Source organism: Pleurodeles waltl, chromosome 10, assembly GCF_031143425.1.
Source record: "Pleurodeles waltl isolate 20211129_DDA chromosome 10, aPleWal1.hap1.20221129, whole genome shotgun sequence".
Lineage (NCBI taxonomy): Eukaryota > Metazoa > Chordata > Amphibia > Caudata > Salamandridae > Pleurodeles > Pleurodeles waltl.
The window spans coordinates 23584037-23609403 of NC_090449.1; the positions used below are offsets into that span (position 1 = coordinate 23584037).

At 52.1% G+C, this 25367-nt stretch overlaps 1 protein-coding gene across 1 annotated transcript in view; it reads left to right on the top strand.

Annotated features, from left to right (window-relative positions):
* PLXNA3 (plexin A3) overlaps positions 1–25367 on the top strand; it is a 460104-nt gene that overhangs the window by 242132 nt on the left and 192605 nt on the right. The window contains exons 6-8 of the mRNA XM_069209502.1: positions 13579–13702; positions 14758–14911; positions 17846–17945. Of these exons, the coding sequence (XP_069065603.1) occupies positions 13579–13702; positions 14758–14911; positions 17846–17945 (378 nt within the window). The remainder of the gene's footprint in view (positions 1–13578; positions 13703–14757; positions 14912–17845; positions 17946–25367) is intronic.

Here is a 25367-nt window from a genome sequence, read left to right on the forward strand (position 1 = left end):
AAAAAGTATGCATCACCATGAGGCAAGGGCAAAACTTCTTCATCTCTCTCCTATCAGCATAAAATCGCAAGATCCCAAAATCCATCAAGGAGAGAGAGATCAGTTATCCTCACGGGAAGGATGACACACTCCTGCGACCTGGATGGGCCTGAGATCTGCTCTGTCCCTGGTCCATCTGGTCTCGGCCTCTTATAATTTAAACAAACAAGAGAGGAAAATTCCAGACCTCCCGCTCCCTGCAGAAGTTTAGTTTTTCAAAAAAATGCTGATTGCTTTCGGATAGCTTTGAAAATAACACGTCGGGATGTGGCCACAATCCCAAGGTGGCAACGCAAAACAAAGCCATTCCCTTACGTCTGAGTACATTCTTATCAGCCAAAGCCCTTGGTGGGAAAAAGTGCTAAAACAAGACAGAATGCACATTGTACAACGTGGAAAATCACTTGCAGCTTTTAACATGGCAGTGAAGCTAAGGCTAAGCTGAATACAAAATGGAGTCTGTAACTGGTGACCACTAATGTGACGGTGGACAGCTAAGCGAGGCGCAAGTGGTGCAACACGAAGTCAGTGGTCAAAACACACATCACTACAACGGGCCGCGCTCTGCGCTGTTAGTATCTTTCTTTCTTTTGTAATGAATGTTACACCCATTCAAATAGGTTTCATTGTCTTGAGATTGTTCAAACTGTAAACATTAAATATGCTCAATTACATTAGCATAACACTTCTGAAGCATAAGGTAAGCATCCAGTTGTTTAATTGTAACCAGTTAGTGATCTTTTAAAAATGTCAGTGGCTTTGCGTGTAATTACTCTACAATGTACGACACATGGAGAACAAACCCAGGACGCCTATAACTTTCTAAAAACTAGCATGACAGTTTACCTTTTTCTTAAAATGTATTTGGCATACTAACTATATTTTTACTTGGTAATCATTTTTTTTAGTAAAAAAATAAGAATGCATTGGGCCAAAAATAAGTGCAAAATTAAAATGTTAGTAAAAGGCTTTTCAAAGCAGTTTCTTTCAGATTATAGGTCACCAGTTGTGATAAGATGTGCGACAAGTGGTTGAAGGTCTTTCCGTGGGTTAGGAGAATGGGCTAAAAGAAAGAACTGTTTATGAAATTGTCATGTAGGGATAATCTGCAGAAATAAATCAGGAGAAACTAAAGCTTTTATGGAGAGGAATAGAACTTTCTAAACTATTCCCATTGTGGTTGAGCATTTTTAGTTTTTCACTGTAATGTATGTTTTTACAGTTATGAAAATTGCGTGGTAATACCATTAGTTTAAACGTGTCACTTTAATTACAAAGGGAAGTAAAACTGTAATAAGATGCCCCGAAGGGGTAACAGGATAGATTGTGAAAGCTGTATCAACGCAATGCTATTTTGAACGAACATTAAATAAAGACTGCATTCTGCAGCACAGCACATTAAGGTTTTCGGGGGCCCTGGGCCAGACGTGTTTTAGGGTCCCCTATTCAGAACATCTGCAAATGTATGGTCCAGTTTCAGCCCTTTCTTGCCTTTGGTCAGGTCACTGGCAGTGACGGGCGCACTGGTCCACATTCTCTGGGTCACATCTAATGCTGAGGGATAGTGGCCTGTGTTTTCAATATTGTAACACAGCAGCTGTTCGCTAATATTACTGCAACTAATCTGTGACCCCCTCCCATTTATGATGTGTGAGATCAGTCCTGTTTTGATCTAAAAGGAACTTTATTTATGGTTGCTGAAAGAAATATAGCACTTATTTGCAAACTTGATGTAATAGACCCTCACACAGCACCCATATGGAAGTGAGAGGAAAACGGTATTTAAAACAATCTGTTTAAGAACTATTAAAGGTCACCATGGCAAGACTCCCTGCAGGACAGAGCTGGCTCTCTCAGGGCCCCCTGAAAGGCTGGAGACCTGGACCAGAGGACGCTTTGCCCAGGCCTTAAAACTTCTCTGGAGCACACTGGTACCTGGAGATACCCTGGTTTACCGCGGAATGTGCCTGGCCCTGCCGCCTTGTGCCAGTGGTGTGATGTGCACAGAGGGCGCCTGTCTGGGCCTTCCTGCCCCCAACACTCATGGGCTCAGCAAACCTGGTAGGAGGCTGGCTGTTGGGTGGGTCTGCCTGGAGGCTTGCAGCCCGTGGCCTCTCTTTACAATCAGGACTACTCTGTCCAGGGCAGGGCCTCCTGGGCAGGCTTACAGACCAGGACCGCAGGGCCTCGTTCTGGTGCGACACCGGAAGTAATCCGCAGACTGCCCTTCCTGCCACCAGGACCCAGCAGACCTTTAATGCTGCTATTTGCGGCTGCTTGAGGCCTTGTGGGAGGCTTTTTGGTGGGATTGTGGAATTCCACAGCACCACATTCAAACGTGGAGCCATTGTGTTTTTTTATGGCACAGAGATGTTTTAATAATTCATTTGTGGTTCCATAGTTACCATTCAGGCGGGAGAAGCGCCACATTGTGTCCCTGCTGGCCACGGACTCCCGCTGCTCTGAGGTATTGAACTTTTTAGGCCCATGGTTAAAAGGACTGTGAGTGGTGGTGTTCATGCGGGAGGTTTACATGCAGTCTGTTTATGTCTGTAGCAGTGATCGTCCGTGTCAGCTTTAAAACTTGAAACATTGCATGTAAATTAAAAAACTACCACCAGTTTGGGGGATCTACACGGAAGCTTTATTTCCGCATTTTAAACATGGGTTTGTTTCGTGGCTATTTGTTTATTCGGTTTTCGGAACACTAAAGTCTCCCATAGTGCGCACATCGGTGCGGCAGGAAATAGCTCTATCTTAGTCGGATTTTTTCAATAAATCAGTTTTCTGCAGTGAACTACACTGGACAGGCGCACCCCCTCCCCCTTGATGCTTTTTTTTTCTTTAAAAAAAAAAAATGATACTGCCTCATATAGGGAGCAAAACCCGTTGTCGTCGTCCTCCGTGAGAAGCATGAGATTTTTGCAACTAGAATAAATGTAAGTGTGTGTGTGTGGGGGGGTGGGGGGGTGAGGGGGAGTAGCTTTACTCCTGCACCTGATGGACCCTACGCGCAGCATCCCTGGACCCCGACAAATGACCTCACTGGACATCTGTGACCCTGCTCACTACATGTTTCCTACTTAGAACTTGATGGGTGTCCTTACATCATCTTAGACCCCACCCTCAGTGACCCTTCTCACTGTAGGTCTCACCTCAGACCTGATGGTCGTCCTTGCTTCATCTTAGACCCCACCCTTTGAGACCCTTCTCACCACATGGTTCTGGCCTCAGAACTGATGGTGGTCCCTTCATCTTTTAGAACCCCCACCCCACTCAGTGACACCACCCTCATCAACCCTTCTCTCTGCATTTCCTGTTCCTCATAGACAATGTCCTCCCTCGCTTCTTGACTCCAGACCCTGACCCATAATGGTCCCACCCACCCCAGCTCTCAGATCTCCCCCCTCTTGGCCTCCTCACTGCACCTCTCTGGTTACACCTCGGTGGCCCTTCTCGTTCCATCCCTTGGCTCCTACTGCACATCTCAGATTCCCTGATGGCCACACCCCCTTCGTCTCTGAGACTTCGCCCCAGATGGCCCTTCTCTCTTCATCTTTGCGCTCTCTCTCGCCCCAGAAGCCCTCTTTCTGCATCTCTCAGACATTGCCACCCGAGGCTGCACTCACTGCGGCCCTATGACCAGGGCTACTCACTGCATCTTGTGCATTTCAGCCCAGGTGGCTCTGCTTGGTGCATCTCTTGGTCTTCGTGCCCTCGGTCCGATTCATGGCGTCTCTTGGACGTGGCACGGATGTCCCTGCTTGTTGCATCTCTTGGACCATTGATGGTCATCCGTGCATCTTAGACCCAGCGCCGCATGGCGTTACTGACTGCTTTTCTCAGATATTGGCACAAGTGCACCTACTGGGCATTTCTGTGACTTTGCTCCCTGCAGCTGCTCTACTCACTGCCTTTGTCCAACCTCACCACAGATGACCCCCCTGGGTGTTTCGCCAACCTTGGTCCTCCTCATCCCCCGGTCAACCCAACTCACTGTATCTCTCAGGTTTCTCTGCGCTGTCTCAAATCAGCGCATGTTTCCACTTGGCCCCTGAGGGCTGTGCTCACTGCATCTCCATGCCTGCATCTCCTTGATGTCTCTGTTTGCTCCATCTCTTGGGCCCTTCTTACATCCATCAGACATCGACCTCCTGATGGCCTCTCGGTACTTCCAGACGTCACACATGATGGCTTCTTTTATGGTATAACTGAGATCTCACCTAGCTTCTCCCCCCATGGCCGCAGTCTGGGGCATCTCTCGTACCTTGCCACCAACAGCTGTAATCGCATCTCTTGGACCTGAGCTTCTAAAGTTCAAGTCACTGCACCTCTTGGACTTCAGCAATGTTGGCCTTACTCAAGGCATCTCTTGAGCCTGCCCCCTGAGCTTCAACTCTCTGCATCCCTTGGACATGGCCCACAATTACCCGGGACTGCATCTCGGACCTTGCTTCCCCTGAAGGACTACTCACTGTTTATCTCTGACCTTTCTCTTCCCTTATTGTCCCTCCAGTTTTCCTCATGGCCCTATTTCCAGCACCCGTCAGACCTCACCCTTGGGGTCCTAGTCACTGACCCTGTGTTCTACATCTCTCAGACCTCGCCCCTTGATGTGGCCCTGCTCCCCACTTCACTCACATGATCACTCAGATGGTCCTCCTTGCTGAATCTTTGGAGCGGTGTTTGATGTCCAGATCACTGTGTGTCTTGGACCTCGTCCACCCTAGACCGGCATCACTCGGACCGTGCTCACGATGGCCTCTACCTGCATCACCCCCGATGGACCTACTCACTGCATCTGTTGAACCTCCATCTAACGGCCCAGCTCACTGAATTCGACTGACCACACGGCCAATAACTGTTTTCACAGCATCTTATGGACCTGGTGTCTGAGTCTCAACTAACTCCTTCCCTCTGACCCTGTCGGCTTGCCCTATTCAGTGTTTCTGTGGCTCTTGCCCCAAGCCACCCAACTCTCTGTCTCTAGGATTTCACACACAATGGCCCAGCTCACTGCATCTCTGACGTGTCATTCTGTAGTCCATTCCTCTGGCCTGTCATTCTGTAGTCCACCTCACTGCATCTCAGTGACCTGTCCTACAGTCCAACCCACCGTATCTCACTGACCTGTCCTATAGTCCACCTCACTGCATCTCACTGGCCTGTCCTCCTATAGTCCACTCCACTGCATCTCACTGGCCTGTCCTGCTATAGTCCACTCCACTGCATCTCACTGGCCTGTCCTGCTATAGTCCACTCCACTGCATCTCACTTGACCTGTCTTCTATAGTCCATCTCACTGACCTGTCCTCCTACAGTCTATGAAACTGTATTCACTGACCTGCCCTTGTATAGTCCATCTCACTGCATCTTTTGATCCTGGGCTCAATACAGCCCCATTCATTTCATCTCTCAGGCACGGCTCCAAATGACCCTGCACACTATTTCTCGGGCGTCACATCCTAGTGCCTCATCTCTTGTCTCTCAAGTCAGTTGACCAGTCTCTGGACTTCATGGTCGATGGCGATGACCCAACGCGTTGCATCTCGCTGACCTCATTTGATGGGCCAGCTCACCGCATCTCTCGGACCTCCAGCCTGATGGCGATGACCCAAGCCATTGCATCTCGCTGACCTCATTTGATGGGCCAGCTCACCTCATCTCTCAGACCTCCAGTCCGATGGCGATGACCCAAGCTGTTGCATCCCGCTCACCTCATCTTTGATGGCCCTTCTCACCGCATCTCTCGGACCTCCAGTCCAATGGCGATGGCCCAAGCCGTTGCATCTCGCTCACCTCATCTTTGATGGCGCTTCTCACCGCATCTCTCGGACCACCAGTCTGATGGCGATGACCCAAGCTGTTGCATCCCGCTCACCTCATCTTTGATGGCGCTTCTCACCGCATCTCTCAGACCTCCAGTCCAATGGCGATGACCCAAGCTGTTGCATCCCGCTCACCTCATCTTTGATGGCGCTTCTCACCGCATCTCTCTGACGTCCAGCCTGATGGCGATGACCCAAGCTGTTGCATCCCGCTCACCTCATCTTTGATGGCGCTTCTCACCGCATCTCTCGGACCTCCAGCCTGATGGCCCTCTCACCGCATCTCTCGGACCTCCAGCCTGATGGCCTTCTCACCACATCTCTCGGACCTCCAGCCTGATGGCCCTCTCACCGCATCTCTCGGACCTCCAGCCTGATGGCCCTCTCACCGCATCTCTCGGACCTCCAGCCTGATGGCCCTCTCACCGCATCTCTCGGACCTCCAGCCTGATGGCCCTCTCACCGCATCTCTCGGACCTCCAGCCTGATGGCCCTCTCACCGCATCTCTCGGACCTCCAGCCTGATGGCCCTCTCACCGCATCTCTCGGACCTCCAGCCTGATGGCCCTCTCACCGCATCTCTCGGACCTCCAGCCTGATGGCCCTCTCACCGCATCTCTCGGACCTCCAGCCTGATGGCCTTCTCACCACATCTCTCGGACCTCAAGCCTGATGGCCCCCTCACCGCATCTCTCGGACCTCCAGCCTGATGGCCCTCTCACCACACCTCACAGGGCCTCGTCTGAGGGCAATGACCCAAGCCATTACTACGCCTTGGCCATAAGTAGGAGTGCCCAACTCACTGCATCTCGAATCTGGGCCTACAAAGGCCCCACTCCTTCCGTCTGCCTCACCCCCAAAAGAGATGGCCAGGGTTGCTGAATCCCTTGCACCTCCCCCATCTCTCTAGCTGGCTCAAGGGGTTTTGACGTCATGGGTACAGGAAGGCAGTGAAGGCACAAAGCGGGAGCGTGCCCCCTGGGGTGTGCCACTGTCTCAGTGCGCTCTGGGTGGGAGGTGGGGTACAGTGAGAAGGCTGGAGAGGTGGGCTCCGAAGTCTGCATTCACGCATGTGAGTGAGAGAAGTCACAGCACAATTAGCAGCCGCCAGGGATGCCACCTTGGCATGGTGTGGGTTTATATAGAATCGCGCGCATCTGCGAAGTTCTCGCAAGCGCGGGTGTAATTGGGGGTGAGAAAGCCTGCGCGAGGTGCAGGCGGGTTGGGGCAGGAGTCTGCAGCTTGCAGACTTTGTGGTATATTGTGGAACTGGCGCAGGATCAGAGGTGGAGGCGACGAACTTTGTAGGAATTCAGGATGGATCCACGTGGTCGGAGCCTTTTAAAAATTGGTAAGACTAGGGCAGGATCTGCGACATGTCAAGGACATGTATGTAAGATGGAACCGACTGTACCAGCCATGGGAGCCTCTGAGAAGTTCCCCACCTCCAATTAATTCCTTTAATTTCATCTGATTTATGAGAGGGCCCTGGCTGGACCAGGCCTGGGGGACACAGAGGGAACTGCGGTATCTTCTCCTTACCTTGGTGGTATTCACGGCTACCTCCGCTGGGACTGGGGCACATAGCCAGAACTGTCATATCTTCTCCCGCTCTTGGTGGTATTGACGGCTACCTCACCTGTGACTGGGCCAGGCCTGGTGCCTGGTATTCACGACTACCTCTGCCGTGGCTGGACTAGACATGGGAGGGCCCTGGCTGGACTAGACATGGGGCACACAGAGGGAACTGCGGTATCTTCTCCTTACCTTGGTGGTATTCACGGCTACCTCCGCTGGCACTGGGGCACATAGCCAGAACTGTCATATCTTCTCCCGCTCTTGGTGGTATTGACGGCTACCTCACCTGTGACTGGGCCAGGCCTGGTGCACCTAGAGGAAATTCTCCTAACTTCTCCTGCTCTTGGTGGTATTCGCAGCTACCTCACCCGTGGCTGCACCAGGCCTGGGGCGTGCATACCTGGTCTGACATGGAGCATTTCTAAAGCCCCTGGTGGCACAGAGTCCGCTCTTGGGACATTTAAAGCGCGAAGAAGCCGGGATCCCCCTCTATCCATCTGGAGTCATTTGGGTGAGAGGATTTGGCGTCACGCCAGAGCTGCCGACTTTGGAGCTGGAGAACCAGGTTCCAATCTTGGCGTCCACTCCACATCCTTTGATTCTGAGCAAATCACTTCATCTCCCCGCGCCTTAAAAAAAAAAAAAAAAAAATGCCCTTGTGCAATGTAACTGTCGCTCATGTAAAGCGCTCCAATACACTCGGGTCGAATTCGCGCTATATAAAACTGCAAAAAATAAATAAAAACAATTGTCACCCGGTAAGAGGGTGTTGTGGGGGTGGGTGAGGGGCAGTCTGACAAGATGCCATCATTGCTGGTCTGTCAGCGCAGTGACTCGCTGCTGACCCAGCATCACACTCCTTCAGAGGCCTTTTATCCGAGATGTCTGACCTCCTCTCCTCCCTGGATACAAGCCAGCAGCGCCCCGAGTGATGCCTTCAGCCCCCGTCTTTCCCTTCCCTCTGCTTCCCCTCCGAGCTGTGGACAGCACTCAGTCCGGCCCGGGCGCCTTCCATCCAGTGTAGCCCTGGCAGGAGCTCCCCAGGGGTACCGACAGAGAGCCCGGCCACTGCACCTCAATCCTGAGAACCAGATACAGCTATAGCGAAGCGCCTTGAGCCAGGTACAGCTCCATCGAAGCGCCTCAGCCGTGCCTCACCCCGGCCCTGCCAGCCCTGGGAACCAGATACAGCTCCGTCGAAGCTCCTCAGATGTGCTTCACCCCTGCCCTGCCATCCCTGGGAACCAGATACAGCTCCATCGAAGCGCCTCAGCCGTGCTTCAGCCCTGGGAACCAGATAGAACTCCATCGAAGCGCCTCAGCCATGCTTCATCCCTGCCATGCCTTCCCTGGGAACCAGGTACAGCTCCATCGAAGCGCCTCAGCTGTGCTTCACCCCTGCCATGCCTGCCCTGGGAACCAGATACAGCTCTGTCGAAGCGCCTCAGCGTGCTTCACCCCTGCCATGCCTGCCCTGGGAACCAGATACAGCTCCATCGAAGCGCCTCAGCCGTGCCTCACCCCGGCCCTGCCAGCCCTGGGAACCAGATACAGCTCCGTCGAAGCTCCTCAGATGTGCTTCACCCCTGCCCTGCCATCCCTGGGAACCAGATACAGCTCCATCGAAGCGCCTCAGCCGTGCTTCAGCCCTGGGAACCAGATACAGCTCCATCGAAGCGCCTCAGCCGTGCTTCAGCCCTGGGAACCAGATAGAGCTCCATCGAAGCGCCTCAGCCATGCTTCATCCCTGCCATGCCTGCCCTGGGAACCAGGTACAGCTCCATCGAAGCGCCTCAGCCGTGCTTCACCCCTGCATTGCCAGCCATGGGAACCAGATACAGCTCTGTCGAAGCGCCTCAGCGTGCTTCACCCCTGCCATGCCTGCCCTGGGAACCAGATACAGCTTCATCGAAGCGCCTCAGCCGTGCCTCACCCCGGCCCTGCCAGCCCTGGGAACCAGATACAGCTCCGTCGAAGCTCCTCAGATGTGCTTCACCCCTGCCCTGCCATCCCTGGGAACCAGATACAGCTCCATCGAAGCGCCTCAGCCGTGCTTCAGCCCTGGGAACCAGATACAGCTCCATCGAAGCGCCTCAGCATGCTTCACCCCTGCCATGCCTGCCCTGGGAACCAGGTACAGCTCCATCGAAGCGCCTCAGCCGTGCTTCACCCCTGCATTGCCAGCCATGGGAACCAGATACAGCTCTGTCGAAGCGCCTCAGCGTGCTTCACCCCTGCCATGCCTGCTCTGGGAACCAGATACAGCTCCATTGAAGCGGCTCAGCCGTGCTTCACCCCTGCCATGCCTGCCCTGGGAACCAGGTACAGCTCCATCGAAGCGCCTCAGCCGTGCCTCACCTCTGCCATGCCTGCCCTGGGAACCAGGTACAGCTCCATCGAAGCGCCTCAGCCGTGCCTCACCCCGGCCCTGCCAGCCCTGGGAACCAGATACAGCTCCATCGAAGCGCCTCAGCCGTGCTTCACCTCTGCATTGCATGCCCTGGGAACCAGATACAGCTCCATCGAAGCACCTCAGCCGTGCTTCACCCCTGCCATGCCTGCCCTGGGAACCAGATACAGCTGCATCGAAGCGCCTCAGTCGTGCTTCAGCCCTGGGAACCAGATACAGCTCCATCGAAGCGCCTCAGCCGTGCTTCACCCCTGCATTGCCAGCCATGGGAACCAGATACAGCTCTTTCGAAGCACCTCAGCGTGCTTCACCCATGCCATGCCTGCCCTGGGAACCAGGTACAGCTCCATCGAAGCACCTCAGCCGTGCTTCACCCCTGCATTGCCAGCCATGGGAACCAGATACAGCTCCATCGAATCGGCTCAGCCGTGCTTCACCCCTGCCATGCCTGCCCTGGGAACCAGGTACAGCTCCATCGAAGCGCCTCAGCCGTGCCTCACCCCGGCCCTGCCAGCCCTGGGAACCAGATACAGCTCCATCGAAGCGCCTCAGCCGTGCTTCACCTCTGCATTGCATGCCCTGGGAACCAGATACAGCTCCATCGAAGCACCTCAGCCGTGCTTCACCCATGCCATGCATGCCCTGGGAACCAGATACAGCTGCATAGAAGCGCCTCAGCCGTGCTTCAGCCCTGGGAACCAGATACAGCCCCATCGAAGCGCCTCAGCCGTGCTTCAGCCCTGGGAACCAGATACAGCTCCGTCGAAGCGCCTCAGCGTGCTTCACCCCTGCCATGCCTGCCCTGGGAACCAGATACAGCTCTATCGAAGCGCCTGAGCTGGGTCTCCTAGGAGTACAGGCGCTACCTCACCAGGGGGCAGCTCTGCCCCACAGTCCTGACTTGAAGCACCCTGGTAGTACATTGTAAGACACAGCTCTGCCAGTGCGCCTCAATCCTGGCCCCGCACAGCGGTGCCTGTCCCTCTCTGCCCATGTGTGGTTCTAAGAGGGCGCATCCTAGCTACAAATCCTTCTTGGTAAAGCTTTGCTTTGTTCTTAGAGCAGATTGGAGTTCTCATCTAAACCCTCAGCACCTGCCCTCATTGGCATGTAATATGCCAATCACAGGCTGGGCAGGTGCTCCTGTGAGCCTTCATGTCTGACTAATCACTAAACTAGGGGCAGCCGGGTTGAGGGCAAACCAGTCTGCATGGGGTGCCATGCAGCAACGGGGATGTACTGGGGAGAGCGGCCAACAGAACAGAGGCTTAGAGTGAGAACACACAAGACCCATGTACAGGCCAGAGGCATAGACCGAGAACACACAACACCCATGTACAGGACAGAGGCATAGAGCAAGAACACGTAACACTGATGTACTTACACAGAGTCATAGAGTGAGAAGACATGACACTGATGTATAGGGCAGAGTTATAGAGCAGGGACATGTGACATTCATGTAGAGGCCTAGAGTGAGAACATGTGACATCCATGTACAGAGCAGTGGCATAGAGTGAACATGTAACACACAGGTGCAGAGCAGTGGCGCAGAGCGAGATCATGTGACACTCAGGTACAGGGCAGAGGCATAGTGAGAATGTGAAACTCATGAACAGGGCTGAGGCATAGAGTGAGACACCCTTATACAGGGCAGTGCCACAGAAAGGGAACATGCAACACCCATGTACAGGGCTGAGGCATAGAGTGAGACACCCTTATACAGGGCAGCGCCACAGAAAGGGAACATGCAACACCCATGTACAGGGCTGAGGCATAGAGTGAGACACCCTTATACAGGGCAGCGCCACAGAAAGGGAACATGCAACACCCATGTACAGGGCTGAGGCATAGAATGAGACTCGAGATACCCATGTAGGGGACTGAGGCACAGGGCACGACATGCAACATCCATGTACCGGGCAGTGCCATAGAGCGGGAACATGCAGCAACAATGTACAGGGCAGAGTCCTGGAACATGTCACACCCATGTACAGAGTGGGTGCCGCTGAAAGGAAGCTTCTCGGTGCGCTTTACGAGACCGAACGGAAACGCACATCTCTGGAGTCCTCCGTCAGTGAAAATGGCCAGGGCCTAGGATGAGGTGCAGAAGACCGAGCGGATAGTGGGTGGAGCGGATAGTGGGTGAAGTGTAGCATCTCAGCAGAAGTCTGTGAACCCCAGAAGTTGAGGAGCATCGTTTCCAGGTTGGCCACAGCTCAGGATGCTAAAGAAGTTGTGACGGGGTCACCACCCACTCTTTTCACTTGTTCCCTGCAGACCAGCAGTGTTGTGGAAGACGTTGGGGCTGGGAGTGTGTGACTTTAGAAGCGAGACTGCAGATTATCCCTCGGGCTCAGGGATCCACAGACTCGATTCTCAAAGAGGAAATACTAAATTCCTTGAATTCAGGAGGCTCCAGGATCCATGGACATGTGGCTCACAGGGGACAAGTCCTGCTACGCAGCTTCTGCCGAGTGACCTGCCATAAGGCTCAAGGCAGACCAAGGGATGTGACCCGTCTGCTCTAATCTCAGAAAGCCTTCGCTAAAGTTCCACAGACGTGAGAGTAATTGGAGCATCCCTGGATGGGGGTGGCCCAGATGGTCATTTGGCAGAGGCATTGGGTGCGTGATGGGCATCAGACCTAAGAAGTGGTGTACTTTAAGGTTATGTGCTCTTGACCCTTTATTATTAACAAAGCAGAAGAGAGGGTAGGTAATGTGTGTCTGGGTGCTGATAATACTTGTCACTGGCGTCATACTCAAGACTACGTGGAAGAATAAGGCACCTTCTAGAATTGATGGAAGGCCCCCTGGGAGATGGCCTCCTGGTTTCCAGGCAGCTAAATGGAAAACTCCAAGAAGCAGCACACGTGGGAGGTGAGGGGTAAGATATTCCGAAACAAGAATGATGAGACCTGCGATACTGGATACAGGTACTGGGTGAGATGGGGCAATGTGTCCTGCCTGCAGGAAGGGTGGAGGCACATCTAGGGTTCATTAACAGCCCCAGCTTGCAGGAATGGCACAAGGTACCACTTCACACATCAGCGGGAACGCCTCCGCTGGACTACTGTGGTCAGTCTGAAGGTTGCCTCTCAAAAACTGACGACGGATGGAGGTACCAACATGGGGGCTAATTTAACCCCAAGCTGTGATACAAAACTAAGGGTTGCTTCACAAACAACATGTACAATGCTCATCAGCAGGCAGTGATGGGTGAAACTGTACCAGTAGAACAGTGGGGCACCAGAGCGCTGGGGTGGGTGGTTGCTAAAGCTGGGACCATGATCAGCGGGTGTCCAGAGTCATTGGGCATGGCTTTCACTGCATGACGAACAAGTTCTGTCTTTAGTTTTCTGCTGGGAACATTCTTATGATGGGCTTGCGTTGATTGGGTGAACCTGTCATTTGGTGGAGGAGTGATATCATAGAAATGTTTTTTGAGCAGAAGTTAACGTATTTGGGGAGTGGGTCATGGGGGGCTCTGTAGAAAAAGTAATTCAGAGAAATTCTCATGTTTAGAGGAAATGGTACTCTTACGATAAATGTTAGTTTCCGGACATTTTTGTCTGTGGAGTGATATCATTGTAGTCTTGTTATACACATTACTTCCATAAGGAGGGCCAAGCCGGGGTATGGGGGGGATGCTAAATCTCTTGTAAAAGTACTTTATGGCACCTGCACGGACCCTCTTTCTCAATACTTTTCTCGGTGTCTTCAGGTGCAGTCGTAGAAGTGATTGCCCACGTGCCGATGAGCCTCACCGCTTCACCGCTGAACTCAACCACTGTGTGCAGCTGGAGGTGCACCCCAACAACGTATCTGTTACTATACCTGAACTATTGGTAAGGGATCTTGGGGTGCAAACTGGGCTTAAGGATATGGGACTCGTAAACGGGCACGTGCATTTGGCGGAAGGGCTCGGCCTTGTTGTCGTCCAGCTTATGGTTAGAAGTGATCTTCACCACTGTAGTCCAGCTCCACAGAGTGAGGGTGTGGTCTTCCTGCTTGGCTGGTTTCATTTTAAGATCACCTTATAGACAGATAGGACCTGCCACCCAATGAGAAACCCCCCTGAAAAGCCATGTTCGTCACAACTGCGACTGCTGTGGTACTGTCCGCTACGCAGGCCCATCCATTGGTGCTATTTTCATGCCATCCACAGCATTGCAGCCCCCATGGTTACTACAGGTACCAACTTCAGCCAATGGGTCTGCCATAGTGAGTGTGATTGGGCCAGGGACTTTATAATAGGCCCATCACACACCCTGAGAGTGATGCGCAATCCTGTTCTTCAGTATCCTTGTGTATTTCCTGCAGTGGAGAGGACTTCACTGAGACTTCAGGTGTCTGAAGCTCTCTCCACACACTCACCAATTTAAGACTGATAGGCAGAGATGCCATCTGCAAAATAACTTCTCTTGTGGTGGGTTTGAGATGTGTGTAACTCTCGTTTGGTCTTAGTGTCCTTCCCTCCTTTAGTCTTTTCCTCCTCTTTCATTCTGTGTTTGTAGCTCTTTGGGTCCACTGGCAAATGTTGGACCTTGCATTGCCACGAGACCTGTTTTTCTTGTTATATAGTTGGAATCCCAGTGCATAGAAATCTACCCCTGCCTGGATTAGTAGCACTCTGGGGCCCTCCCTGTGTCGACACTACAATAAAACTCATTTAATGGTCCTTGTCCGAAATACTCCGAAGTGCAGTTTCCGCTGTGGTCTGTGGAGGGTCAAAACTGCCCTGTCCACTCTAGCACCATCTGTTCTGCCTGGGAATGTTGCAGATGCATTGCCCCAGGGTGGTTGAATGTGTTCACTTGGCCACTTTTCGCACTTGCTTGTCTTTGCCAATTTTCTTTGCTGCCAACCTTTGCCGTCTGACACTGTACTGTTTCTTTTCCAGCTCACGCTGTCCGTAAAGAATGTTCCGGATCTTTCAGCTGGTGTCACCTGCTCTTTCGAAGACATCGCTGAGCGAGAAGCCTTGATCAAGCATGGAGAGGTGCACTGCTTCTCGCCCTCCCTGCGGGATGTGCCCTCCGTCACCCGTGGATATGGTGAGAGCTTCCTTGGGTTGTAGTTCTGTAGACTTGTCAGAGGCATCAGCCCTATAAGAGTTAACCATCCATCAGCTGAGGAGCGAAGGGGCTTCACCCTATACAGTGTACACAGAAGAATCTGAGAATCCAACTGTGCTTTAAAGATCCATTAATACTCCAACAATCTGCTTAATCGTGGGGACGTCAGGATGCACTTTAGATATGTTCACGTTAGACTTGTGCCCTTTAGAACCTCTGACTCAGGCGCAATGTCCAACTATTGTTCTGAGGGCTTAGACCGACATCACATGACTTATCATACAGAAGATGACCAGTTGGGCCCACTTCTGCATGGCTCGCCATGCCACTGTAGTCCAGCTAGTGATCCCCTGAAACCAGTCCCAGGATGCTTGTTTCCGGTTCAGGGAGGGCCTGGCCTGGCAGTTCAAGCTGGACTGTTCCCATGGGGAGCAGGGTCAAGGCTGATTTCCATATTCCAAACAGAAACGGCATGGTGAGCAAAGCATTCTGTCCATCATCTGTTCTTGTTGCACTTCTGCAGGGCAACAGCACTTTCTCTGGAGATGGAAAACTCGTAGCTATTGCTCAAAACTAAAGGCAGAATTCCCTGAAGGAAGGACTACATTACAGAGGACTCTTTCTACTGCAGCTCCACCAGCTTTTCGGAGCTATTTAACACAAGACTCACTTGTCCGGTTCAAATCCGCACTGGCCAGCAGAGACCACCCCCCAGCCTTTGTCTGTAGACAAGCCCCCCTACCCGAATGTGGTGCTCAGAGGCGAGCGAGTGTCTTCCACTCCCTGAAGCACACATCGTACCTGCTCATGGTCGCTGATCTGAGTTGTAACCGGGGCAGGTGTTAGCCTGCCGGCACGACTGAAAGCGGCTTGCTCCAGTACGCATGCCATTTATGTATAAGAAAGCTGAATTATGTTGCTTTTGTGTGCCATTGAGGGGAGACTTTTGGTGAGGAGAGATGCTCACTGCATGTTCTAGTGGTTCCCCAGAGTACACACACTAGCACTAAAGGACAAGAACCAGTACGTCCACCGCCCCCAGGGGCGGGCGACCACCAGTATGAAAAACTGCCCTCACCCACCCATTGTGGCATGCTTCATCATTGGGCTTCTGCTAACACACTCCTACGTAGACCCACGCTGGAGTGGAGCAGTAAGGGTGGGAAAAAGAAAATACTACGCAATAACACAAACGGGGATCAGGACAAACAGAACATAAAACTATCTCAGGAGTGTCACCTTCCTCAATTTTATTGAAGAACCCCCTGGACAGGATTAAAATTGGATCCCTGGTGGTGATCTATAGGATACCATTACCTGTTCACACCAGTCACCAGAGTACAGCCAGTCTTGGCAACACTCCACAAAGGGAGGTGTTATCCATTATCATATTCACACTAAAGGTGCCTTAAAATCGTGTGTCCTGCTCGCAGCAGCCATGCAGGGCAAGCATCAGACAACCCCCCACTCGCTCCCAGCCTGTAAAATACCACCCAACAACTGTATCTAAAATTTAAGGCTACAAATGTAACTAGAATGTCAGGTTGAAAATGTAACTGATACCAAGACAACTAAAACACCAACCTCAAAAAGAAGCCCCAGCTCAAAAAAAAAAAGTCTAACCCTGGAATCTGAAATGTAAATATGAACCATGATTAAAATGTCATCCAAAAATTAATTTGATTTCAAACAAAATATATTCCAGACTAAATCATCACCCTACCCCAACTAACTAAATTTCCATCACATAAATTCAGTCCAAAGCTAGCAACCTAAGAAAATTGTCAAAGCTTGATAAAATTAAAATCACAATCTGTCTTAAGGTAAAACTAAAATCACAATCACGTGTCTAAAGCTCAAATTAAAATCACAATCTTTCCAAAGCTAAAACTAAAATCACAATCTGTCTAAAGCTAAATCTAAAATCAGTCTGTCTAAAGTGATTACTAAAATCGCAATCTGTCTTAAGCTAAAACTAAAATCACTGTCTAAAACTAAAATCACAATCTGCCTGAAGCTAAAACTAAAATCACAATTGGTGTCTTAAGCTTAAACTAAAATTACAATCTGTCAAAAGCGAAAACTGAAATCACAGTCTGCCTCGAGCTAAAATTAAAATCACAATCTTTCTAAAGCTAAAACTAAAATCTCAATCGGTGTCTAAAACTAAAATCACAATCTGTCTAAAGCTAAAACTAAAGTCACTTACTGTGTCCAAAGCTAAAAATAAAATCACAATCTGGGTCCAAAGCTAAAAATAAAATCACAATCTGTATCTAAAGCTAAAAATAAATTCACAATCTGTCTCAAGCTAAAATTAAATTCACAATCTGTCTCAAGCTAAAACTAAAATCACAATTGGTGTCTAAAGCTAAAATTAAAATCACAATCTGTCTAAAGTGAAAATTAAAATCACTATCTGTATCTAAAGTGAAAACTAAAATCGCAATATGTATCTAAAGCTAAAATTAAAATCACAATCTGTCTAAAGCTAAAACTAAAATCACAATATATATACCAAACTGAAATGGAAACCAGAGTCCTAATATGCATCCTACCTAACAGAGACTTAATTATCAGATTGAAAGTGAAATCTTGAGCTGATTAGAATCCTAAAGTGAAAACAGAACAAACCGCTTTCCTTGATAATCCATCCCAGCCAACCGCTACAAGATCAGACCGAAACTTAAGTCTAACTACAATAGCAAGATTAAAAACATGAAAGCACAGTCCTAAACATACCAAATTCAGAACCAGCTCTGAGATTAAAACTTTTAACTAATCCTAACCTGAAGTACTAGTCTTATCTTGCATTAAGTCAAGAGTGAACCCTGTGTAAGTTTTGAATGGCGCATGGCTTGCGTGCGACCCCTTAGCTTGCTTCTCACTCGGCCCTTCCATCCATCACTACAGGGGACACGCGGGCTGTGAAGCTTCATCTGAAATCCAAGGAGACGGGCAAGACCTTTGCCAGCACAGACTTTGTCTTCTACAACTGCAGCGTCCTCCAGTCGTAAGTACTATCACCCACTAGTTCTACGAAACCACTGGGCGCGGGATGGGCTGCAGTGCTGTCCATGGATGTAAGGTGGGGACACACTCCTGTTACGCATGTGTGGGACTTGAGGGGCCTTACCCAACTGAAGATGGACTTCTTGGCCCTTCTAGAGCTAGTCCCATGCAGGATGTGGCTTGTGAAGGGCAAGTCTTTACGTCTCCTGTTTATGTGAAAAGATGTGATTATTTGCAAATGAACGTTATCACAACATCGTGTCATGGGCCAGACTAGTCTTATGGTTTCTCAAGCTCTTTCTGCCCCAAGTCAGCTGATGCAAATCTTCGCCAGGTCTAGTGTACTTGATTGCAGGAGTTTTATTTTCTCACTCCGGTCTGCAGCATCTGCATTAGTCCAAGGAGTCTCTTGTGCAGAACTTGAGCTCAGCTCCTTATTGAGGTCTTTCTGATGTTTGCTCATACTAAGTAATAACCATTGGCAAAGCCATTACATCTTGCCTATAAAACATGTGCTGAGCTTGCGGCTTTGTCAATGATTTTCTATAAAGTATTCTAAGTACTTGGGTAAAAGTAAATACATCTTTTGTTGTCTCAAAACTCTACATTGAATTCAATGGTTTCAATCTTTATAAACGGCATGGTTTATTTTTCCAACACTTATCACTCTGGAAACTCTGAACAGAATTGAAAAAGAATAAGCAATTGTCAAAATGTAAAGGGAAATGCTTGTCCGTGCCTGATTTACTTTCCACAGGATCCATCCATTTGGTCTTCTGTAGTAGCCCAGTGGACAGATTATTTGATCTCTAGGAGAAGTGCCATGCTATATACAACTTCTGCCTCAGACGCAGCAGACTTGGCTGTCCCTATCTGGTAGACGAGACTTCAAAATACAGCACAGATACAGGGGTGGGTGTGTGTGTGTGTGTGTGTGTGTTTTGACACATGGGCTCCATGTTATTCTTGGCTAGTGTTGGATGACCATGCAGGAACACCTTTGTTGTATGGCCCCTTGGGTTCCAGTCTATGAATGAGCGGTGCATTCCCGGAGGGTGCCTGGGGCTCATATTGGATTTCCTTCTTCATGCTCCAAAGTAGAATCCGCTCTGGGGTTCTTGTCCAGTGCTGGGGAACACCCATTCATTGATGTCAGTCTCTTTAGGTTACAAGGGCTGGAGATGGATTGTTACAGTCGAGCATCTTTTTACAGCTGAGTCAAAAGACTGAACACTGATGTTGGCTCTTGGATGCTCCATCACCAGAGGCTCGATCACTTCTCTTGATTTCCTGAGGCCTCCTCCCCTAGTAATGGAAACGAGTGGTTTGGTTCCATGTTTCCAGCAGCTCACATGGGCATGCCGTGCCCTCTCTGGTACGCTTTTGAGAAAGCAACTCTGCGAATCGGACCGTTTGCGAACGCAAAAAAATATGGTGACCGAAGAAAAATAGTGGAATCCATGACCCCAAGATTATGCTGTTGCCCCGTCTACTTCTCATCTTCATCTGTTCCTCCTCGTGATCCGAGGGAGGGCGAGGGATAAGCTCCCCCTTATGCTCCACTTTTCCCATGGCCGCTGCTCCTTCCCGAGGGTGAGCAGCGGCTTCAGCTCAGCCTCGGGATGATCACTTGGCTGCAATCCCTCTAATCCCCAGAGCCGGCTAATGCTGCCCCTGCGGTGGTTCTTTGATGTCCGCCCTCATGGGCTTCTGCTGCGGTCACCTCTGGGACGCATCTGAGTGACCGGAGGAGACCCTGGGACCTTCCTGACTGGGGGGCCGAGCAGCACCCATGGCTTCCTGAAGTAAATGGAAGGCTGCTCTGCCAGAGATTGAGTCCCCTGCACACTTAGCTCCTAGAAGATCTGATGGGCGCTGATCTGCACGGCGACAGCAGCTCCTTTGCCACCTGGAGTGAGGTGCATAGAAGGAGAGCTGTTGGCAGCGCTCCACCCTGGACCCAGTGTGCCAGCTTTGCCAGAGTAGGCCCTTTCCTTTACACCGCCCTTCGCTCTTCACCACCCATAGTCCTGAGTGACTTTGTGATGATATAGCGGCTAGAGTACTGGTATGAATGCTCCTCCCTGCTGTGCTGGGCCCAGTACTGATGTACTTGCAGGTGTTTCTGATATCAGGCCTTCCTGCAGTACTGTGCTCTGCTAAAGCAGATGCAAGGCACAAGTAGGCATCCGGGCACCCGAAGGGCACACCGGGCTTGTCCTGTGCCACGTCAGCTCTTCATGTCATGCAAAAGGGGCGGATCCACTAAAGCGCCTGGAATCGTTTCCATTGAAGAACTGCTGAGGGAGGGAAAGCCCCGTTCTTCATAGGTGGTAAAGCACTGACTGAGCTCTAAGTTACTGAAGCCCACCTGGGAAATGCCCGATGGAGCAAAAGGCCTATCCTAATATGCAGGTAGCGGTGAGCCAGGAGGGGCTGGAGTCAATTAGAGCCTGTCAAAGGATGGGAGGTAGCTGTGGGCCTAGAGGAGTGAGAAGGATGGGAGGGAGCTGTGGGCCTAGAGGAGTGAGAGGCTGGAGGGAGCTGTGGGCCCAGAGGACTGAGAAGGCTGGAGGAAGCTGTGAGCCTAGAGGAGTGAGAAGGATGGGAGGGAGCTGTGGGCCCAGAGGAGTGAGAGGCTGGAGGAAGCTGTGGGCCCAGAGGACTGAGAAGGCTGGAGGAAGCTGTGAGCCTAGAGGAGTGAGAAGGATGGGAGGGAGCTGTGGGCCCAGAGGAGTGAGAGGCTGGAGGGAGCTGTGGGCCCAGAGGAGTGAGAAGGCTGGAGGGAGCTGTGAGCCCAGAGGAGTGAGAAGGATGGAGGGAGCTGTGAGCCCAGAGGAGTGAGAAGGATGGAGGGAGCTGTGGGCCCAGAGGAGTGAGAAGGATGGGAGGGAGCTGTGGGCCTAGAGGAGTGAGCTGTGGGCCTAGAGGAGTGAGAAGGATGGAGGGAGCTGTGGGCCTAGAGGAGTGAGAAGGCTGGAGGGACCTGTGGGCCTAGAGGAGTGAGAAGGCTGGAGGGACCTGTGGGCCTAGAGGAGTGAGAAGGCTGGATGGAGCTGTGGGCCTAGAGGAGTGAGAAGGCTGGAGGGAGCTGTGGGCCCAGAGGAGTGAGAAGGATGGAGGGAGCTGTGGGCCTAGAGGAGTGAGGGTCTCCACCCGGCTTATAACGATCGCGCTCTCGAGCTGTGTGAACATCACTTTGGGCTTCTCCAACTGCTGAGGGAGGGGGGGGTGCTCCACAAACTATCTCCTGCCGCTTGTGGGGTTCTCCCCTGCCCCTCCAGCACCCGGGAGCCTTGCCCCCGCCGCCCCCAGTGACCTACACCCCCCCCCCGCTAGCCCTGTACCAGTGCCCTCCGGAGGGAAGTAGCCACTTCATGCACAGGGCCTGATTTCGGAGGTAGGTTCACGCTGAATATCTCTGCACGTGGGCACCACTGGGTCAGCCTGGCCACCTTCTGCCAGCCCTGTGACTGGCATCACCCTTGGATCCCGCCCAGGGCACCCGATACCGAAGTTAAACAACGCTTCCCGTCCTGGGCCCAGGACTCCTCCCTGCACATGGGTGGCACTGGTCTGGGGCCTGTCAACACTTCCCTTCTGCCAGCCCTGTGGCCGCCAGCACCCATGGGCATGGCACTTCTGGCAGCAAAGCCCCGACCCCCTTGCAGGATGCAGATGAGGTACCACACAATGGTCCCCCGAGCCTGGGAGCTCTCTCTGGACAATACAAGGCTGCACAAAGCTCCGGAAACGGCGGCCCGAGCCCCTGGAAGAGAGAGCGGGGGATGGGTGGGATGGAGGGGTTACGCTGCGGGTACCACATCACGCGGAGACAACGCAGGCCCCGGAAGTCTATTACTCCAGCCTCAGAGACATAAATTACCTCTACTTGTGCTGCGGGAGAGGAGCGTGGTGTCTGCTCACCTTCGCCTGCCTGCCAACCAATCCCAGGCCCCCCGAGGCCGAACAGTGCAGCATCCTCCTCCTGCATCCGTCACCACGGCAACCGGCGAGGAGGGCTATCCGCAGGCGTGACTCGGCGGCCCCGACTCGGCTTCCTGTTTGGAGTCTGCACTGGCTTTGGGGGGCTCCACCCCGTTGTGCAGTGCTGCTCACGGCCAGATTTGAGGCCCTCGGCTGCGTCGCCTCACCCTTCCCACCAGAGCCCAGAGGGGCTGACTGGGAGCAGGCGGTGGGAGACGCAGTCAGTGGCTACCGACAGCAGCCAAGGTCAGGGACCGCAGTCAGTGGCTACCGTCAGGAACCAGCATCTGTGGTTAGTCAGTGGCTACCGTCAGCAGCTGTCGGGGGTTGCAGTCAGTGGTTGCAGTCAGGGGTTGCAGTCAGTGGCTACCGTCAGGAACCAGCATCTGTGGTTAGTCAGTGGCTACCGTCACCAGCTCTCAGGGGCTGCAGTCAGTGGCTATCGTGAGAAGTCTGGTTAGTCAGTGGCTACCGTCAGCAGCCAGTGTCCGGGGCTACAGTCAGTGGCTAGCATCAGAAGCCAACGCTAGGGGCTGTACTCAGTTGGTTTGCACGGCGGCATTACTCGGATCTCCCCATCCACCCTTGCGCCTTCATTTTGCCTTACACAGCAGCATGACTCAGATCTCCCCTTCAGCCCCTGCTCCTTCATGTTGCCTTACACAGCAGCATGACTCAGATCTCCCCTTCAGTCCTGCTGCTTCATTTTGCCTTACACTGCAGCATGACTCAGATCTCCCATTCAAACCTGCTCCTTCATGTTGCCTTACACAGCAGCATGACTCGGATCTCCCATTTAGCCCCACTGCTTCATGTTGCCTTACACAGCAGCATGACTCAGATCTCCCCTTCAGCCCCTGCTCCTTCATGTTGCCTTACACTGCAGCATGACTCAGATCTCCCCTTCAGTCCTGCTGCTTCATGTTGCCTTACACTGCAGCATGACTCAGATCTCCCCTTCAGTCCTGCTGCTTCATTTTGCCTTACACAGCAGCATGACTCAGATCTCCCCTTCAGCTCTACTTGTTCATGTTGCCTTACACTGCAGCTTGACTCAGATCTCCCTTTCAGCCCCGCTGCTTCATGTTGCCTTACACAGCAGCATGACTCAGATCTCCCCTTCCATCCCTGGGCCTTCATGTTGCCTTACACAGCGGCAGGACTCAGATCTCCCATTCAAACCCTCTCCTTCATGTTGCCTTACACTGGAGCATGACTCAGATCTCCCCTTCAGCTCCGCTATTTCATGTTGCCTTACACTGCAGCATGACTCACATCTCCCCTTCAGCCCCCGCTGCTTCATGTTGCTTTACACAGCAGCATGACTCACATCTCCCCTTCCATCCCTGGGCCTTCATGTTGCCTTACACAGCGGCAGGACTCAGATCTCTCCTTCAGCCCCGCTGCTTCATGTTGCCTTACACAGCAGCATGACTCAGATCTCCCCTTCAGCCACCGCTGCTTCATTTTGCCTTACACAGCAGCATGACTCAGATCTCCCCTTCAGCCCCCGCTGCTTCATTTTGCCTTACATTGGAGCATAACTCGGATCTCCCCTTCAGCTCATCTATTTCATGTTGCCTTACACTGCAGCGTGACTCAGATCTCCCCTTCAGCCCCTGCTGCTTCATGTTGCCTTACACTGCAGCATGACTCAGATCTCCCCTTCAGCTCCGCTATTTCATGTTGCCTTACACTGCAGCATGACTCAGATCTCCCCTTCAGCCCCGGCTCCTTCATGTTGCACAGCAGCATGACTCAGATCTCCCCTTCAGCTCTACTGGTTCATGTTGCCTTACACTGCAGCTTGACTCAGATCTCCCTTTCAGCCCCGCTGCTTCATGTTGCCTTACACAGCAGCATGACTCAGATCTCCCCTTCCATCCCTGGGCCTTCATGTTGCCTTACACAGCGGCAGGACTCAGATCTCTCCTTCAGCCCGCTGCTTCATGTTGCCTTACACAGCGGCAGGACTCAGATCTCCCCTTCAGCTCCACTGCTTCATGTTGCCTTACACAGCAGCATGAGTCAGATCCCCCTTCAGCTCCACTACTTCATGTTGGTTACACTGCAGCATGACTCAGATCTCCCCTTCAGTCCTGCTGCTTCATTTTGCCTTACACTGCAGCATGACTCAGATCTCCCCTTCAGCTCCACTGCTTCATGTTGCCTTACACTGCAGCATGACTCAGATCTCCCCTTCAGCCTGCTGCTTCATGGTGCCTTACACAGCAGCATGACTCAGATCTCCCCTTCAGCTCCACTGCTTCATGTTGCCTTACACTGCAGCATGACTCAGATCTCCCCTTCAGCTCCACTGCTTCATGGTGCCTTACACTGCAGCATGACTCAGATCTCCCCTTCAGCCTGCTGCTTCATGGTGCCTTACACTGCAGCATGACTCAGATCTCCCCTTCAGCCCCGCTGCTTCATGGTGCCTTACACCGGAGCATGACTCAGATCTCCCCTTCAGCCCCGCTGCCTCATGGTGCCTTACACATCGCTAAGGCTAATATTCTCCTCGTTGGCTTAACCAGTAGAGGTCCTTGCTCTCCCATGGTATGCTTCCACAATAATACTGTGTCCCTGTTGTCCCGTGATGGCTTCCACAGCAACACAGCTCTCGCCCCTCCTAACAGATCACGTGACATGTCCCCAGCTCAACATAAATGGCCGTTACTCAAGACTGGAAAAATATGTTAGGACAGCAGCAAGGACACTGTCAGTCACAATTATGGGGCTGGGAGAGGTAAGGAGTCCACACTTGGGGAAGATTTCACACGTTTCACATTGTGTAGCGCGTACCGTCACATCAAACTAGCCTAGTGACTGTCTGCACATTCCCAAGCCATGCTAACCTCAAACTTGTTCCTGCAACCAGAGGTGATCCCAGCCTAGTACCTGTCCCTACATCCAGGAGCGATCCAAGCCTAGTACCTGACCCTACATCCAGGAGCGATCCCAGCCTAGTACCTGTCCCTACATCCGGGAGCGATCCCATCCTAGTACCTGTCCCTACATCCAGGAGCGATCCCAGCCTAGTACCTGTCCCTACATCCAGGAGCGATCCCATCCTAGTACCTGCCCCTACATCCAGGAGCGATCCCAGCCTAGTACCTGCCCCTACATCCAGGAGCGATCCCATCGTAGTACCTCTCCCTACATCCAGGAGCGATCCAAGCCTAGTACCTGACCCTACATCCAGGAGCGATCCCAGCCTAGTACCTGACCCTACATCCAGGAGCGATCCCATCCTAGTACCTGTCCCTACATCCGGGAGCGATCCCATCCTAGTACCTGTCCCTACATCCAGGAGCGATCCCAGCCTAGTACCTGTCCCTACATCCAGGAGCTACATCCAGGAGCGATCCCAGCCTAGTACCTGTCCCTACATCCAGGAGCGATCCCAGCCTAGTACCAGTCCCTACATCCAGGA